The 18,674-nt window shown below is 40.6% G+C and overlaps 1 protein-coding gene across 1 annotated transcript in view; it reads right to left on the bottom strand.

The window, feature by feature from the left end:
• Positions 1-1,435: 1,435 nt before the first annotated feature.
• Positions 1,436-18,674, bottom strand: part of ca6 (carbonic anhydrase VI) — a 17,369-nt gene continuing 130 nt past the window's right edge. Inside the window, exons 1-11 of the mRNA XM_042299786.1 lie at positions 18,629-18,674; positions 17,360-17,539; positions 16,469-16,617; positions 12,873-12,968; positions 9,008-9,074; positions 7,742-7,899; positions 6,147-6,273; positions 4,712-4,795; positions 4,595-4,627; positions 3,044-3,249; positions 1,436-2,326 (exon numbers count right to left, since the gene is read on the bottom strand). The exon at positions 18,629-18,674 is cut by the window's right edge and continues 130 nt beyond it. Coding sequence (XP_042155720.1) covers positions 1,913-2,326; positions 3,044-3,249; positions 4,595-4,627; positions 4,712-4,795; positions 6,147-6,273; positions 7,742-7,899; positions 9,008-9,074; positions 12,873-12,968; positions 16,469-16,617; positions 17,360-17,539; positions 18,629-18,674 — 1,560 coding nt within the window. The 3' untranslated portion in view covers positions 1,436-1,912. The remainder of the gene's footprint in view (positions 2,327-3,043; positions 3,250-4,594; positions 4,628-4,711; positions 4,796-6,146; positions 6,274-7,741; positions 7,900-9,007; positions 9,075-12,872; positions 12,969-16,468; positions 16,618-17,359; positions 17,540-18,628) is intronic.

The following is an 18,674-nucleotide window of genomic DNA, read 5'->3' as shown; positions in this document are numbered from 1 at the left end:
CTTAATGTTTCTATTGTGATGCACAGATGTTCCAAACCTTAATGTTCCTATTGTGATGCACAGATGTTCCAAACCTTAATGTTCCTATTGTGATGCACAGATGTTCCAAACCTTAATGTTCCTATTGTGATGCACAGATGTTCCAAACCTTAATGTTTCTATTGTGATGCACAGATGTTCCAAACCTTAATGTTCCTATTGTGATGCACAGATGTTCCAAACCTTAATGTTCCTATTGTGATGCACAGATGTTCCAAACCTTAATGTTCCTATTGTGATGCACAGATGTTCCAAACCTTAATGTTCCTATTGTGATGCACAGATGTTCCAAACCTTAATGTTCCTATTGTGATGCACAGATGTTCCAAACCTTAATGTTCCTATTGTGATGCACAGATGTTCCAAACCTTAATGTTCCTATTGTGATGCACAGATGTTCCAAACCTTAATGTTCCTATTGTGATGCACAGATGTTCCAAACCTTAATGTTCCTATTGTGATGCACAGATGTTCCAAACTCCATTTTAGACGAGACCTACTTTATAACCAAAATGATCCTGTTTACAATTTGTAGTCAATTTTGACATTGGAATAACTGTCTGACTCAAATCAATGCCACGTAGGCCTGTTACCCAGAAGTGATTTGGTATTGACATAATATCGTCTGCATAATTTAATAAATACAGATTACACCGAGAAGTCACAGTCCAGTTATCTTAGTTTCACTCTGAAGATTTTGAGGAAGTGAAATAGGCTTCCTACGGTATCTCATGGGGGACAAACATAATTAACCAAACGCGGAATCGGACAGGAAACACACCTCTAAGACTATAAAGTAGTGCACTGGGCCCTTTATTAATCCTTATTTAGCAGACCGATAGTCTGTAGCGCGGGCAAAAAGACCTGAAAACACCCCCTCCCCTGTACGTACCTTACTGTATTGCTTTTTAGCAACAAAAAAAACTATTTCTCAAGGAAGAATTTAGCTAAGATTGTCTGGGAGGGGTCTGAGCTGGGGGGGAAACTTAAAACTAGCTGTTATTGGCAGACAGGTTTGGAACTCGCTTTATTATTGGTCTATTAACCAATTTACCGCCAGGTGACATCACCAGGCAAGCCGCAACTCACGCCCATATGCAAACAAGCTGATTAGAAGGTACTGTGAAGATTATATTTTCAACCAGTAACTTTCAGGGAAGAACACTAATAAAAACATTTTAATGTTTTAATTTTTTAAATCAAGAAACACAGTGTTTCATCAGCTGTTGTACAGTATGATACAGACCACAGGGAGTAAAACAGAAGTTTGACTGTACTGGGCCTTTAACTGTTTTGTTGCTATGGTGATATGTCTGTGTCTGTTTTATAGTTCACTGGCTCTGCAGCCTGTCTAACAATGCAAGGCTGTTATAGTGGATGAAATAAACATACAAGATGCTTTAATATAGAACTTTATTGAGGAAACAGATATGAATTACGATAGATGGCTGATGCTCTGAGCCCACACGGACGTTCAGAGATCTTCTGTGCTTTACTTCACTTAATAAACAATAAACATTGTCATTACTAAACCTGATACCCATGTCTCAAACAGATGACTTATCCTTCACACCCAATAGTCATCAGCAGTAAAGGATAGATTTGATATATTGACTGGACATAATAACAGACCAAACAGAACTACATTGTGTTGATAGTGGGAATCCTCTGCTCTGTGAGAAACAGGGTCCTGTTCAGTAGAGACAAAACGTTTTGAAACGGCACGGAACACGGTGGTACTGCACTTCCTGAACTTGTCCAATAAGAACTATGATTTTTTAAAAACATTTTATTTCCGTTGCAAAATGTTTTGTTACGTTGTGCCCTACTGAACACCACCCAGGCTTCCCTGTGCTTCAGCTGTCCCCTCACCTCAGGGACACCTGTAGTCTGTCTCCAGCTGCACCCCCCCATAGAGACTCATAGGAGTGACCCCCCAGCTGAGCACGTTCCCCCTGGGAGAGGTGGTGTTCTCACAGGACATCTGTTCCCGGATCTCAGCCGAGTTCAAAACGTAGTCCCACACGTTGACATCCGTCATCTGACCCACGAAGGCATCCGTGTCAGAGATCCCCAGGAAGCCGTCCTGGTCCTTCCCCAGGATGAAGACCCCTGCTGGGCTGACTGTGTATCTCCTCCGGAGGTACTGCTCCTCCCCCACCAGCCCGTTGATCCACAGCTCAGCCCCCCCGGAGTGGGACGACCAGGTGACACAGTAGTTGACCCAGTCACGGGAGTGGAAGTTGTGGGGCAGGTTGACAAACTCGTTGCCGATCCACAGACCCACCTGGATGGATCACATGAAAAATAGAAATACGATTGCTGATGACTTTTCCATCCCTCCCTCGCTTACTCCACCCCGACTCCCTCCCTCCCTCCCTGACTCCCCTCCCTCCCTGACTCCCTCCCCTCCCTCCATGACTCCCTCCCTCCCTGACTCCCCTCCCTCCCTGACTCCCTCCCCTTCCTCCATGACTCACTCCCTCCATAACTCCCTCCCTCCCTGACTCCCTCCCTGACTGCCCTCCCTCCCTGACTCCCTGACTCCCTCCCCTCCCTCCATGACTGCCTCCCTCTCCCTCCCTCCCTGACTCCCTCCCTCCCCTCCCTCCATAACTCCCTCCACTTGCCTCCCACACTGACTCCCTCCATGACTCCCTCCCTTCCTGACTCCCTGCCTGTCTCCCTCCCCTTTCTCCATAACTCCCTCCCCTCGCCTCCCACACTGACTCCCTCCATGACTCCCTCCATGACTCCCTCCCCTCGCCTCCCACACTGACTCCCCTCCCTCCCTGACTCCCTCCCCTTCCTCCATGACTCCCTCCCCGACTCCCCTCACTCCCTGACTCCCTCCCCTCCCTCCATGACTCCCTCCCTGACTCCCCCCTCCCTCCATAACTCCCTCCCCTCGCCTCCCACACTGACTCCCTCCATGACTCCCCTCCCTCCCTGACTCCCTCCATGACTCCCCTCCCTCCCTCCTCCCTCCCTCCTTCCCACTCACCTCATATCCCATGGTGATCATCAGTTCGTTGTCGTTGCCCTGGCTGGAGTATGACAGGACAGTGTGTATCTCTCCAGGGCGCGTCTTCAGGTGCATGCAGGCGGTGAAGGAGTGCAGGTCCATGGAGTGAGCCAGGTGGGCCCGGGCATAGCTCTCGGTGTTCCTCTCTGGGAAGTGGAGCACCAGGGGAGACATCACTCGGGGCTCTATGGGGGACAGAAATGATAGGGTTAACATCTGACACAGAAGAAGGAATGATACGTATCTACTGCATCACACAACAACTCTCTAAATATAAGTACCCTAAATATAAGTACCCTAAATATAAGTACCCTAAATATAAGTACCCTAAATATAAGTTCTCCACATAGACATAGTATAAATATAAGTACCATAAATATAAGTCCTGTAAATATAAGTACCCTAAATTTGTTCTAACTACTATTGTGATTACTATTTTGACTACTATTGTAACTACTATTGTATTTACTAGTGTGAATACTAGTGTGACTATTATTGTAACCAATTTTCCCTTTTTTTGGGCACAGAGCAAATTTCAGGTCTGCTGAGCGCAAACTTTAATGTTGTGAAAATGATGTGCAACATGCAGCAAGCGTTTACTGTGAACAATGAGGCTGTACTCGCTTTAAGTTACAGTTTCAGACAGTGGTCAAGTTGGCTACCGTGGCTATTTGATCCTAATTTAGTCCTACCAGAGTAGCCTACCATCAAAAACAATAGAGAAAATGAACCCCCCTAATAGTTTAACATGGAAATAGCTGTTCTGTCACTGATTGGTGAAGTAGTTTTAATAAGCTAGATGTAAAATACTGTTGATTTAACAGTTTTAACAAAACAAAAAGGAACAGAGAGGAAAGCAATAAAACCAACACTTTTTTGGGGGGTTTGAACCAGTTCAGAACTTCATTTTGTTGGTCGGAACAGTGGAGTGAAACTATAAAAAATAGTGTTTCTGTTCCGAACAAAACGATTGGAAAATAATGTTGGTTCCAACCCCTGATTGTAATAAAATTGTGATAACATTGTAATAACATTGTAATAACATTGTGATAACATTGTAATAACATTGTAATAACATTGTGATAACATTGTAATAACATTGTAATGACATTGTAATAACATTGTGATAGCATTGTAATAACATTGTAATAACATTGTGATAGCATTGTAATAACATTGTAATAACATTGTGATAACATTGTAATAACATTGTGATAACATTGTAATAACATTGTAATAACATTGTAATAACATTGTAATAACATTGTAATAACATTGTGATAACATTGTAATAACATTGTAATAACATTGTGATAACATTGTAATAACATTGTAATAACATTGTAATAACATTGTAATAACATTGTAATAACATTGTAATAACATTGTAATAACATTGTAATAACATTGTAATAACATTGTGATAACATTGTAATAACATTGTGATAACACATTGGTGTTATTACACATAATATATAAGAGCAACCTTGTAGAGTACGATGTACTCCATTACCTGACTACAGTACTCACCTTGTTTGGAAGGCCTTGCATCCCCAATTTCACCTACATTAACAAAAACACAGAGTCAGTTCACATAAACCTTCACTCGTTGTTATACTTTTAAATGTCAATAAAGATATATCTCACTTGAATGTATGTGTTTTCCAAGAGAAGTAATCAGACCCTCGATCTTCAGAAGCTTTGATTCGATTTCATCTTGGCGACAGAACGCTGAGTGGAGAAAGAGAGAGAGAGTGAGAGAGAGAAAGAGAGAGAGATAAAGAAAGAGAGGGAGAGGGAGAGGGAAAGAAAGAGATATAGAGAGAAAGAGAGAGAGAGAGAGAGAGAGAGAAAGAGAGAGAGATAAAGAAAGAGAGGGAGAGGGAAAGAAAGAGAGAGAGAAAGAGAGAGTGAGAGAGAAAGAGAGAGTGAAAGAGAGTGAGAGAGAGAAAGAGAGAGTGAGAGAGAGTGAAAGAGAGGGAGAGAGGGAAAGAGAGAGTGAAAGAGAGAGGGAGAGGGAAAGAAAGAGAGATAAAGAGAGAGTGAGAGAGTGAAAGAGAGAGTGAGAGAAAGAGAGAGTGAAAGAGAGAGTGAGAGAGAGTGAGAGAGAGTGAGAGAGGGAGAGAGGGAAAGAAAGAGAGAAAGAGAGAAAGAGAGAAAGAGAGAGTGAGAGAGTGAAAGAGAGGGAGAGAGGGAAAGAAAGAGAGATAAAGAGAGAAAGAGAGAGAAAGAAAGAGAGGGAAAGAGAGAAAGAAAGAGAGAGAGAGAAAGAAAGAGAGATAGAGAGAGGGGAAGCAAGAGGGGGGAGAGACAGATATAGAGAGAAAGAGGAAGTGAACATGGTCAGGGAAAGGCCTTGAGGCTGATTCCTCTCAGATGGGTTCCATATGTTGAGCATCATAAATCATCTAAAAACATACTGTGAGATGAGCATCATCTTAGAAATCCACTATATTAAAGACATATATTGAGCATCAATATGAGATATATCTTATCTGTATCTATTTGCCTGTTAAATTGGTCCATTCCTTAACATTGATCTCAGGGTTACTCGGGAAAACAGAAAGATCGTAAGAAGAGCAAAGGCACAATTACTGTCTGGCAACACAAGACTATCCATTCCCTAACACACACACACCAGGGCCCGTATACAGATGTAGGATCTCAATTTGATCACTCTTTTGTTGCTGAGGAAATTCAAACTTGTAGTGTATTAAAGTCTTTTTAAAGACTTCTAAAGTTTGTCATTTCCAATTTGAAATTTCAGACAAGGTTTTCCCTAACAAAAAATGTATCAAACCCTATAAAAAATGTTCATTAATTATAATAATCAACATAATAATTCACGTATCCTGTTGCTGCAGGATCATTTTCCTGTTGTAGAAAACTGGCTCAAATTAAGATCCTACATTTGTAGATACAGTGCTACCTTTTTCAAATGGAGGCTACAGCCATATTAGGACAACGAATTGATCCATTCCCTATCATATACAGCAGGACCTATATCTACATAGATACAAAATCATATTTTCCTGTTTAGTTTATCTTTTTAATTCCCTAAGAGTAGGTTCTGTCCACGTACTGCCTTTCCCCAGGCGAGGCAGGAAGGAGGACTCGACCACGCGATCGTTGAGCGGCTGGGCCATGCGGTAATCATTCCACAGAGTCTTATTGTCCATGTCCATCAGAGTACTTTCCAACTTTCTGATCTGGATGGGGGGGGATAGGAAAGAGAGTTTATGAATCAATTAATTCAATAATGAATCAATGAGTCAATTAATTCAATAATGAATCAATGAATCAATTAATTCAATAATGAATCAATGAATCAATTAATTCAATAATAAATCAATGAGTCAATTAATTCAATAATGAATCAATGAATCAATTAATTCAATAATGAATCAATGAGTCAATTAATTCAATAATGAATCAATGAGTCAATTAATTCAATAATGAATCAATGAGTCAATTAATTCAATAATGAATCAATGAGTCAATTAATTCAATAATGAATCAATGAATCAATTAATTCAATAATGAATCAATGAGTCAATTAATTCAATAATGAATGAATCAATGAGTCAATTAATTCAATAATGAATCAATGACTCAATTAATTCAATAATGAATCAATCAATCAATCAATAAAAGGATGAATGAATAAATGGCTGAATCAGTAAATCTTTCACAGGGCTGTTTCATCTGCTTTTTAGGGAGGCTGGGAGCAGAGTGTAAGAGTTCACGTCCATTGTTGAAAAATGTAAAGGTTTAATTTACACATCAGCAGTTTTGTGAGACAGCAGGGAGAGCAATCAATGAACTAACCAATCAAGTAATCAATGAATCAATCAATCACAGGGCTGTTTGATCTCCTTTTCATTCACGGCTATAGGTGCAAATTTCAAGAACAAAAAAGTTGAGTAAAATTTCTAAGAAAATTGAATTGAGAATTGAGAATTGAAAAGTTCATTTTACAAATCAGATGGTTTGTGAGAAAGAGAGAGCAGGGTTACCTGGTTGTGAGAGAGGGTGATGGGTATAGTACCTGGTTGTGAGAGAGGGTGATGGGTATAGTACCTGGTTGTGAGAGAGGGTGATGGGTATAGTACCTGGTTGTGAGAGAGGGTGATGGGTATAGTACCTGGTTGGTTGTGAGAGAGGGTGAGGTTGTGATGATGGTATAGTACCTGATGGGTTTGTGAGAGAGGGTGATGGGTATAGTACCTGGTTGTGAGAGAGGGTGATGGGTATAGTACCTGGTTGTGAGAGAGGGTGATGGGTATAGTACCTGGTTGTGAGAGAGGGTATAGTACCTGGTTGAGAGAGGGTGGGTATAGTACCTGGTTGTGAGAGAGGGTGATGGGTATAGTACCTGGTTGGGTATAGACCTGGTTGTGAGAGGGGTGATGGGTATAGTACCTGGTTGTGAGAGAGGGTGATGGGTATAGTACCTGGTTGTGAGAGAGGGTGATGGGTATAGTACCTGGTTGTGAGAGAGGGTGATGGGTATAGTACCTGGTTGTGAGAGAGGGTGATGGGTATAGTACCTGGTTGTGAGAGAGGGTGATGGGTATAGTACCTGGTGTGAGAGAGGGTGATGGGTATAGTACCTGGTTGTGAGAGAGGGTGATGGGTATAGTACCTGGTTGTGAGAGAGGGTGATGGGTAAAGTACCTGGTTGTGAGAGAGGGTGATGGGTGTGTCGAACACTGTCCACAGGATGCTCTCGTAACAGGGAGGGGTGGTAAGAGAGCCTTGGTACCTGAAGAAATGGTTCAGGTTCTCAGGAAGCATGGAACGCACGTTGAGGGTGGATATGTTCATGGACTGGCCTGTACAACATCCCAACAGGTGAAAACAGAAACTGAGCATCAGTAATACTGTTATTATTGTAGATAGATTCAGTAATAAATACTGTTATTAATGTAGATAGATTCAGTAATAAATACTGTTATTAATGTAGATAGATTCAGTAATAAATACTGTTATTAATGTAGATAGATTCAGTAATAAATACTGTTATTAATGTAGATAGATTCAGTAATAAATACTGTTATTAATGTAGATAGATTCAGTAATAAATACTGTTATTAATGTAGATAGATTCAGTAATACTGTTATTATTGTAGATAGATTCAGTAATACTGTTATTATTGTAGATAGATTCAGTAATAAATACTGTTATTAATGTAGATAGATTCAGTAATAAATACTGTTATTAATGTAGATAAATTCAGTAATAAATACTGTTATTAATGTAGATAGATTCAGTAATAAATACTGTTATTATTGTAGATAGATTCAGTAATACTGTTATTATTGTAGATAGATTCAGTAATACTGTTATTATTGTAGATAGATTCAGTAATACTGTTATTATTGTAGATAGATTCAGTAATACTGTTATTATTGTAGATAGATTCAGTAATACTGTTATTATTGTAGATAGATTCAGTAATACTGTTATTAATGTAGATAGATTCAGTAATAAATACTGTTATTAATGTAGATAGATTCAGTAATACTGTTATTAATGTAGATAGATTCAGTAATACTGTTATTATTGTAGATAGATTCAGTAATACTGTTATTATTGTAGATAGATTCAGTAATACTGTTATTATTGTAGATAGATTCAGTAATACTGTTATTATTGTAGATAGATTCAGTAATACTGTTATTATTGTAGATAGATTCAGTAATACTGTTATTATTGTAGATAGATTCAGTAATACTGTTATTAATGTAGATAGATTCAGTAATACTGTTATTATTGTAGATACATTCAGTAATAAATACTGTTATTAATGTAGATAGATTCAGTAATACTGTTATTAATGTAGATAGATTCAGTAATACTGATATTATTGTAGATAGATTCAGTAATATTGATATTATTGTAGATAGATTCAGTAATATTCCATAGAAAACCCAAATCACCTGCGTACTTGACTTTTCCCAGGTTGCTGATGAAATCGCTGTAGTAGGTGTTCTCAAAATGTCCGTCCTGTAATGGACAAAAACACAATCAAACCTACGAACAGGTAAGTGATGGATTCTGTATTCCTAGGCTACATGGTCTCCTTGCCAAAATGAGGCAAAAACAACCACACTGGCTAAATGAAGAAACCCGGCCTGACTGCAACTAGACAACAACGAGAGAATGAGTTAGGTTGTTGATGAACTCGCCGGTAGTAGGTGTTCTCAAAAATGTCCATCAAACTAACTGGCTAAAGGTTTTATATAAAATAAAATGTCAAATAAAATGTTAGGTTTTTTTGTTGTCACGTGCTTCGTAAACAACAGGTGTAGATTAACAGTGAAATGCTTAGTGACGGGCCCTTCCCACCAATGAGGAGAGAGGAAAAAAATAAGAAAGAGTAGAAGATTTTTAAATAATAACATGAAGAATGAATAGGAAAATAATTACACAAGGATAAATACACAATGAGAAATGATAACTTGGCTATCTACAATAAATACACAATGAGAAATGATAACTTGGCTATCTACAATAAATACACAATGAGAAATGATAACTTGGCTATCTACAATAAATACACAATGAGAAATGATAACTTGGCTATCTACAATAAATACACAATGAGAAATGATAACTTGGCTATATACACGGGGTACCAGTACTGAGTCCATGTGCATGGATAGGAGGTCATTGAGGTAGATATGTACATATAGCTAGGGATGAAGTGACTAGGTAACAGGATATATAATAAACAGTAGCAGTGTATGTGAGTCAACTATTTAGCAGTCTTATAGATTGTGGGTCGAAGCTGTTTTAGGGTCCTGTTGGTTCCAGACTTGGTGCATCATTACCGGTTGCTGTGCGGTAGCAGAGAGAACAGCCTATGACTTGGGTGGCCGGAGTCTTTGACCATTTCTAGGTCCTCCCTCTGACACCGCCTGGTATAGAGGTCCTGGATGGTAGGGAGCTCTGTACCACTGACGTACCGGGCCATACGTACTACCCTCTGTAGCGCCTTGCAGTCGGGTGCCAAGCAGTTGTCATACCAAGCGGTGATGCAGCCAGTCAAGATGCTCTCAGTGGTGCAGCTGTAGAACTTTTTCGAAGATCAGAGGGCCCATGCCAAATCGTTTCAGCCTGCTGAGGGGGAAGAGGAATTGTCATGCCCTCTTTATGCCTGTGTTTGTCTGTGGACCACGATAGTTCCTCAGTAATGTGGTCACCGAGGAACTTGAAGCTCTCGACCTGCTCCACAACAGCCCTGTAGATGTGGATGACGGTGTACTCAGCCCTCCATTTCCTGTAGTCCACGATCAGCTCTTCTGTCTTGCTGACGTTGAGGGATAGATTGGTATCCTGGCACCACACTGCCAGGTCTCTGACTTCCTCCCTGTAGGCTGCCTCATCCTTGTCGGTGATCAGGCAAAACCCTGTCATGCTGTCTGAAAACTTAATGATGGTGTTGTGTGTGGCCACGCATTCATTATGGAAGAACAGAACTGGCAAAACAACCACACATTGGCTGAAACAGAAACAGGCTGGCAACATGACTACAGTAGAGATAAACAGACTGGCAACATGACTACAGAAGAGATAAACAGACTGGCAACATGACTACAGTAGAGATAAACAGACTGGCAACATGACTACAGTAGAGATAAACAGACTGGCAACATGACTACAGAAGAGATAAACAGACTGGCAACATGTCTACAGGAGAGATAAACAGACTGGCAACATGACTACAGAAGATATAAACAGACTGGCAACATGACTACAGAAGATATAAACAGACTGGCAACATGACTACAGTAGAGATAAACAGACTGGCAACATGACTACAGTAGAGATAAACAGACTGGCAACATGACTACAGGAGAGATAAACAGGCTGGCAACATGACTACAGAAGAGATAAACAGACTGGCAGTATGACTACAGGAGAGATAAACAGGCTGGCAACATGACTACAGTAGAGATAAACAGACTGGCAACATGACTACAGGAGAGATAAACAGACTGGCAACATGACTACAGGAGAGATAAACAGACTGGCAACATGACTACAGGAGAGATAAACAGACTGGCAACATGACTACAGGACTGGCAACATGACTACAGTAGAGATAAACAGACTGGCAACATGACTACAGTAGAGATAAACAGACTGGCAACATGACTACAGGAGAGATAAACAGACTGGCAACATGACTACAGAAGAGATAAACAGACTGGTAACATGACTACAGAAGAGATAAACAGACTGGCAACATGACTACAGGAGAGATAAACAGACTGGCAACATGACTACAGTAGAGATAGACAGACTGGCAACATGACTACAGGAGAGATAAACAGACTGGCAACATGACTACAGGAGAGATAAACAGACTGGATGACTGCAGTAGAGATAAACAGACTGGCAACATGACTACAGAAGAGATAAACAGACTGGCAACATGACTACAGGAGAGATAAACAGACTGGCAACATGACTACAGGACTGGCAACATGACTACAGTAGAGATAAACAGACTGGCAACATGACTACAGTAGAGATAAACAGACTGGCAACATGACTACAGGAGAGATAAACAGACTGGCAACATGACTACAGAAGAGATAAACAGACTGGCAACATGACTACAGAAGAGATAAACAGACTGGCAACATGACTACAGGAGAGATAAACAGACTGGCAACATGACTACAGTAGAGATAGACAGACTGGCAACATGACTACAGGAGAGATAAACAGACTGGCAACATGACTACAGGAGAGATAAACAGACTGGATGACTGCAGTAGAGATAAACAGACTGGCAACATGACTACAGAAGAGATAAACAGACTGGCAACATGACTACAGGAGAGATAGACTGGCAACATGACTACAGTAGAGATAAACAGACTGGCAACATGATGACAGCGGGTGAGAACCTAGAGGTGATGGACATGTCCAGCTGTGTTTCATCCCTGTGTGTGAGAGTGTAACAATGACAGTTGGCTGTGGAGCAATAGGCACATCAGCAGTGGCTGGGGTCGGGCTGGTCTAGCGGATTACTGCTGTTGCTTGCAGCACATATTTCCTACTTGTCAGTACACTCCCATGTTTGTCTCTTCACATTCCATGTATCTCTCATCACCTCTCTTTAACGTCTAAATGAAAAAAAAAGAAGAAATATACTTGCCTAATTTAAAAAAATAAAATAAAATAAAAAGGCATAAAGGAGAACTAGGGGTGGGAGAAAACTCCAGCTGTATGTGTGACTAGAACATTGTCTCAGTAAGCAGGACTACCAGTACTAGGGCAATAGAACACCGGCACACACACCCGCTACACAGCTGCAGTCCATTAGGTAGCTGGGGAGGATGCCTGTGCCCTGTGGCAGCGTTGCCTAAGCGATGACCTCTAACCCACAGCAAAGTGTTGGAACTGACTGGCTAGCTGGCTGGCTGCCTGACTGGCTGAATTAATGGCTAACTGACTGGCTGACTGGCTGACTGGCTGGTTGACGGTTTGACTGGCTGACTGGCTGACTGGTTGGCTGGCTGAATTAATGACTGGGTGACTGGCTGGCTGGCTGCCACTTGTTCCTATCTCTAGAAGCCAACTTTCCCTCTGTGGGCCTAATAGCACGCAATCGCCCAATCAATGGGCCCATTAACTGTGCAGGCAGGATGTCCGATACAATTATACTATCAAATGTTATGACAGGGGCACCGGGCCAGGAGGCACCGGGCCAGGAGGCACCGGGCCAGGAGGCACAAGAAGAACGTAGAATAAGAACAGGAAGATGAACAACCTGTCTTCAGATCTCACCTCGTAGAAGAAGGCTAGAACTGCCAGTCCGTCCGGCTTGTCGCTGGCCTCTTGAAAGCTCTTGTACTTGTCAGAATTATAATGGACAACGTGGAGCTGCAAACACAAAGGACAAATTGTAAAGTTGCTCCAGTTGTCAAACACCAGGTTGGAAGTCATATAATTTGTAAACATCCATATGTACAGCGACTCAAACTAATCTGTACTTTACCCAATCAACAACTCAAGAAGATCCACTTGTCATTGTTAGAGGGTGAGAAAGCAGCGCAAGCCCGGCAGCATTGGATAACTTTAGTACAGGTCCTATGTTCCTCCATGAACCAAGAGGATAACTTTAGTACAGGCCCTATGTTCCTCCGGGAACCAAGAGGATAACTTTAGTACAGGCCCTATGTTCCTCCGGGAACCAAGAGGATAACTTTAGTACAGGTCCTATGTTCCTCCATGAACCAAGAGGATAACTTTAGTACAGGTCCTATGTTCCTCCATGAACCAAGAGGATAACTTTAGTACAGGTCCTATGTTCCTCCATGAACCAAGAGGATAACTTTAGTACAGGCCCTATGTTCCTCCATGAACCAAGAGGATAACTTTAGTACAGGTCCTATGTTCCTCCGGGAACCAAGAGGATAACTTTAGTACAGGTCCTATGTTCCTCCGGGAACCAAGAGGATAACTTTAGTACAGGCCCTATGTTCCTCCGGGAACCAAGAGGATAACTTTAGTACAGGTCCTATATTCCTCCGGGAACCAAGAGGATAACTTTAGTACAGGCCCTATGTTCCTCCAGGAACCAAGAGGATAACTTTAGTACAGGCCCTATGTTCCTCCGGGAACCAAGAGGATAACTTTAGTACAGGCCCTATGTTCCTCCATGAACCAAGGGGATAACTTTAGTACAGGCCCTATGTTCCTCCGGGAACCAAGAGGATAACTTTAATACAGGCCCTATGTTCCTCCGGGAACCAAGAGGATAACTTTAATACAGGCCCTATGTTCCTCCAGGAACCAAGAGGATAACTTTAATACAGGCCCTATGTTCCTCCGGGAACCAAGGGGATAACTTTAATACAGGCCCTATGTTCCTCCAGGAACCAAGAGGATAACTTTAATACAGGCCCTATGTTCCTCCAGGAACCAAGAGGATAACTTTAATACAGGCCCTATGTTCCTCCAGGAACCAAGAGGATAACTTTAGTACAGGCCCTATGTTCCTCCGGGAACCAAGAGGATAACTTTAATACAGGCCCTATGTTCCTCCGGGAACCAAGGGGATAACTTTAGTACAGACCCTATGTTCCTCCGGGAACCAAGGGGATAACTTTAGTACAGGCCCTATGTTCCTCCGGGAACCAAGGGGATAACTTTAGTACAGACCCTATGTTCCTCCGGGAACCAAGGGGATAACTTTAGTACAGACCCTATGTTCCTCCAGGAACCAAGAGGATAACTTTAGTACAGGCCCTATGTTCCTCCGGGAACCAAGAGGATAACTTTAGTACAGGCCCTATGTTCCTCCATGAACCAAGAGGATAACTTTAGTACATAACCTATGTTCCTCCGGGAACCAAGAGGATAACTTTAGTACAGGCCCTATGTTACTCCAGGAACCAAGAGGATAACTTTAGTACATTTTATTTTTTATTTTTTTATTTCACCTTTATTTAACCAGGTAGGCTAGTTGAGAACAAGTTCTCATTTGCAACTGCGACCTGGCCAAGATAAACATAACCTCTGTTCCTCCAGGAACCAAGAGGATTAAGTAAATAATCCATACAACAGTCATCCATACAAATAGTCCAGCAGAATATTTATTATAGTATATATTACTAGCATATATCTATCAATATATATATCCAGTACCAGTTTGGACACACCTACTCATTCAAGGGGTTTTCTTTATTTTACTATTTTCTACATTGTAGAATAATATTGAAGACATCAAAACTATTAAATAAAACATATGGAATCATGTAGTAACCAAAAAAGTGTAAAACAAATCTGAATATATTTTATATTTTATATTCTTCAATGTAGCCACCCTTTGCCTTGATGACAACTTTGCAAACTCTTGGCATTCTCTCAACCAGCTTCACCTGGAATGCTTTTCCAACAGTCTTGAAGGAGTTCCCTCGTATGCTGAGCACTTGTTGGCTGCTTTTCCTTCACTCGGCGGTCCAACTCATCCCAAACCATCTCAATTAGGTTGAGGTCGGGTGATTGTGGCGGCCAGGTCATCTGATGCAGTACTCCAGCACAGATTTCCCCCGGTCTAATGTCCTTTGCTCAAGTTTCTTGGCCCAAGCGAGTCTCTTCTTCTTACTGGTGTTCTTTAGTAGTGGTTTCTTTGCAGAAATTCGACCACAAAGGCCTGATTCACGCAGTCTCCTCTGAACAGTTGATTAAAGATGTGTCTGTTACTTGAACTCTGTGAAGCATTTATTTGGGCTGCTATCTGAGGTGTAGTTAACTCTAATGAACTTATCCTCTGCAGCAGAGGTAACTCTGGGTCTTTCTTTCCTGTGGCGGTCCTCATGAGAACCAGTTTCATCATTGTGCTTGATGGTTTTTTGCGACTGCACTTGAAGAAACTTTCAAAGTTCTTAAAATTTTCCGAATTGACTGTCTGAAAATAATGATGGACTGTCGTTTCTCTTTGCTTATTTGAGCTGTTCATGCCATAATATGGATTTGGTCTTTACCAAATAGAGCTATCTTTTGTATACCACCCCAACCTTGTCACAACACAACTGATTGGCTTAAACACATTAAGAAGTACATCAATTCCACAAATGAACTTTTAAGAAGGCACACCTGTTAATTGAAATGCATTCCAGTTGACTACCTCATGAAGCTGGTTGAGAGAATGTCAAGAGTGTGCAAAGCTGTCATCAAGGAAAATGGTGGCTACTTGGAAGAATCTAAAATATATTTTTATTTGTTGAATTGTTTTGGGGTTACTACATGATTCCATATGTGTTATTTCATAGTTTTGATGTCTTCACTGTTATTGTACAATTTAGAAAATAGTAAAAATAAAGAAAAGCCCTTGAATGAGTCGGTTTGTCTAAACTTTTGACTGGTACTGTACACGTAAATAAATATATATTGAACATTTGCACTGCTGGACTGTTTTATGGATAATAAAATGTAGTATTGACATTCTTCAGAAACTGAAAGTGGGATGTGTTGTTTCGGGGTAGTGCAGCTGGTTCAGCCTACAATATTTATACAGCAATTCAGCTCCCAACTGCGAATGACCTTGAACATCAATATCAAATAAATAATATTTGAATATTGTGCTAGACTTGTGACCGTTGTATGGCTATAATGGCGATGCACTGTTGAGTTAGAGGTAGCCTGGTCTCAGAACTGTTTGTGCTATCAGGTCAACTCCTTTTGATGTTGCCATGACGAGGAGTGGCAATGAGTGTCATGATGGTACAAAGGCTGCTGTTAAGGCCTTAGTTCCAATATGGTCAAGTCAAGCCCACCTCTATTTGCTCTGCTGTTTTAAATTGTTCAGAAACAGATTATTATTTTTTCTTGAGGGTGGGGGGTGGGGGGCGGTTAATGTATCTGTAACACTAGCGTACCTCTGCCATGTATCTGATGCCATCCAGGGTGTGCTCTGCCCCGCTCTCCTCCAGGTCCCAGCCGCCCCAGTGGAGGTGCATCTGGACGGCCGTGTAGCCCCCGGGGAGACCCTTGGTAATCACCATGCTGGGAGGGAGGACGATTTCAACTGTCCACAACACAACAAGACATTTTAATATTTACAATAATATTAAAGTATATGCCATTTAATTAATTAATTAATTAATATATGCCATTTAATTAATTCATTAATTAATATATGCCATTTAATGAATGAATTAATTAATAAAGATATGCCATTTAATAAATCAATGAATTAATATATGCCAATTAATTAATTAATTAATATATGCCATTTAATTAAATAATTAATTTATAAAGATATGCCATTTAATTCATCAACAAATAAATATATGCCAATTAATTAATTAATTAATTAATATATGCCATTTAATTAATTAATTAATTAATATATGCCATTTAATTAAATAATTAATTTATAAAGATATGCCATTTAATTAATTAATTATTTAATATATGCCATTTAATTAATTAATTATTTAATATATGCCATTTAATTAATTAATTAATTAATAAATAAATGAATATATGCCACTTAACAGATGCTTTTATCCAAGTTAACTTAGTCCCCATTGAGATTAGGCTAAAGGGACGAATACTAACTCATTTAGATACAATGTTTGTTTGTTATTGTTCAAAAAACATGTTTCAATGGTATTGAGTGTTCATTGTTCGTTCACTATAGCAAAACAGTAAAGACTAAAACTGTTCAAAAGTTCACCAACCTGAAGTTGGTTTAATTGTACATTATTTCCAGGTGTTTTTTTTTTTTTTTTGGGGGTACACCATCCCACACAACTTTTTTTTACCTGAGTGTCCGTTGTTTTTCATGAGGAAGTTACCCTTCTGAGCATCATATCCAGTGAGCTCGAGCTGCAGCATGCGGGGGTTGTGACGCACACTCCTCCGTTGGATGTCGATCGGGGACTGTCTGCGGCCGCCACACGCAGGATACTCCTCCGCCCAGTGCACCTGGTCCAGGGCCCCTTCTGAAGAAGGAGAAACAGAACGGATGGATGGATGATAACGACGACGATGAACAATACAACAATGTGAACTAGGCCCAATGTCTAAAAACTGGCTACCCCAAGCCTCCCAATTATAGTCCCGAGTAGACATTCCCACAGAGGCCAGTTTGTTCACGCAGAGGAGAGAAGGAACCAACGGAGCACTACTGTATAAAGTTCCTCTGTTTCTCCCTCTACCTTCACAGCACCTTGATGTAACCACAAAACCTCTAAAGCCAAATGTCTGAGTGATGGTTTGTAAGAGAGGTATTACAGTAAACTGTACGTCTGTCACGAACCAAATGGCTGTCTGAAAGGGCTCAGACATTACACACTATGATAACGAACACAAATGGCTGTTTGAAAGGGCTCAGACATTACACACTATGATAACGAACACAAATGACTGTTTGAAAGGGCTCAGACATTACACACTATGATAACGAACACAAATGATATATCGTTCCTAGCTGTAATCATATACGTCTACAGTCTACACTGGGGATCAAATCGTCATGCCACCTGTTTGTCATCGTGAGCGGTAGATCTATATGATTTAAACAGCAATTATAAACTGGGTGGTTCCAGCCCTGAATGTTGATTGGTTGACAGCCGTGGTATATGAGACAGTATACCACCGGTATGACAAAACATTTATTTTTACTGCTCTAATTACGTTGGTAAACAGTTTATAATAGCAATAAGGCACCTCGGGGGTCTTTGATATATGGCCAATGTACCACGGCTAAGGTCTGTGTCCAGGCACTCCGCGTTGCGTCTTGCCTAAGGACAGCCCTTAGCCGTGGTATATTGACCATATACCACACACATTGCAAACTTTCACCAGTTTTATCATGTCTAAAACTACAACTATTTATATTCATCCTTTTTTCAGACTTAAAATATCCTAGAGTTAATCATCTCTACAAATAAGACATGAAAAATAAATTGAAATATCTGAGAATGAGTTCAAGACTTTGTGTTTTTTTTCTGGGGGGGGATTTGGAGTCCCCCAAAAAAACAAAAACACAATGGATAACGAAAAGGAAAGGTCATGAATTAATCCCATACCTGTATATGTCCAATGTATTCCATCTATCCCAGCAGAGGCAAAGCT

Source organism: Oncorhynchus tshawytscha, linkage group LG16, assembly GCF_018296145.1.
Source record: "Oncorhynchus tshawytscha isolate Ot180627B linkage group LG16, Otsh_v2.0, whole genome shotgun sequence".
NCBI lineage: Eukaryota > Metazoa > Chordata > Actinopteri > Salmoniformes > Salmonidae > Oncorhynchus > Oncorhynchus tshawytscha.
This window is presented reverse-complemented; position numbering and strand designations above follow the sequence as displayed.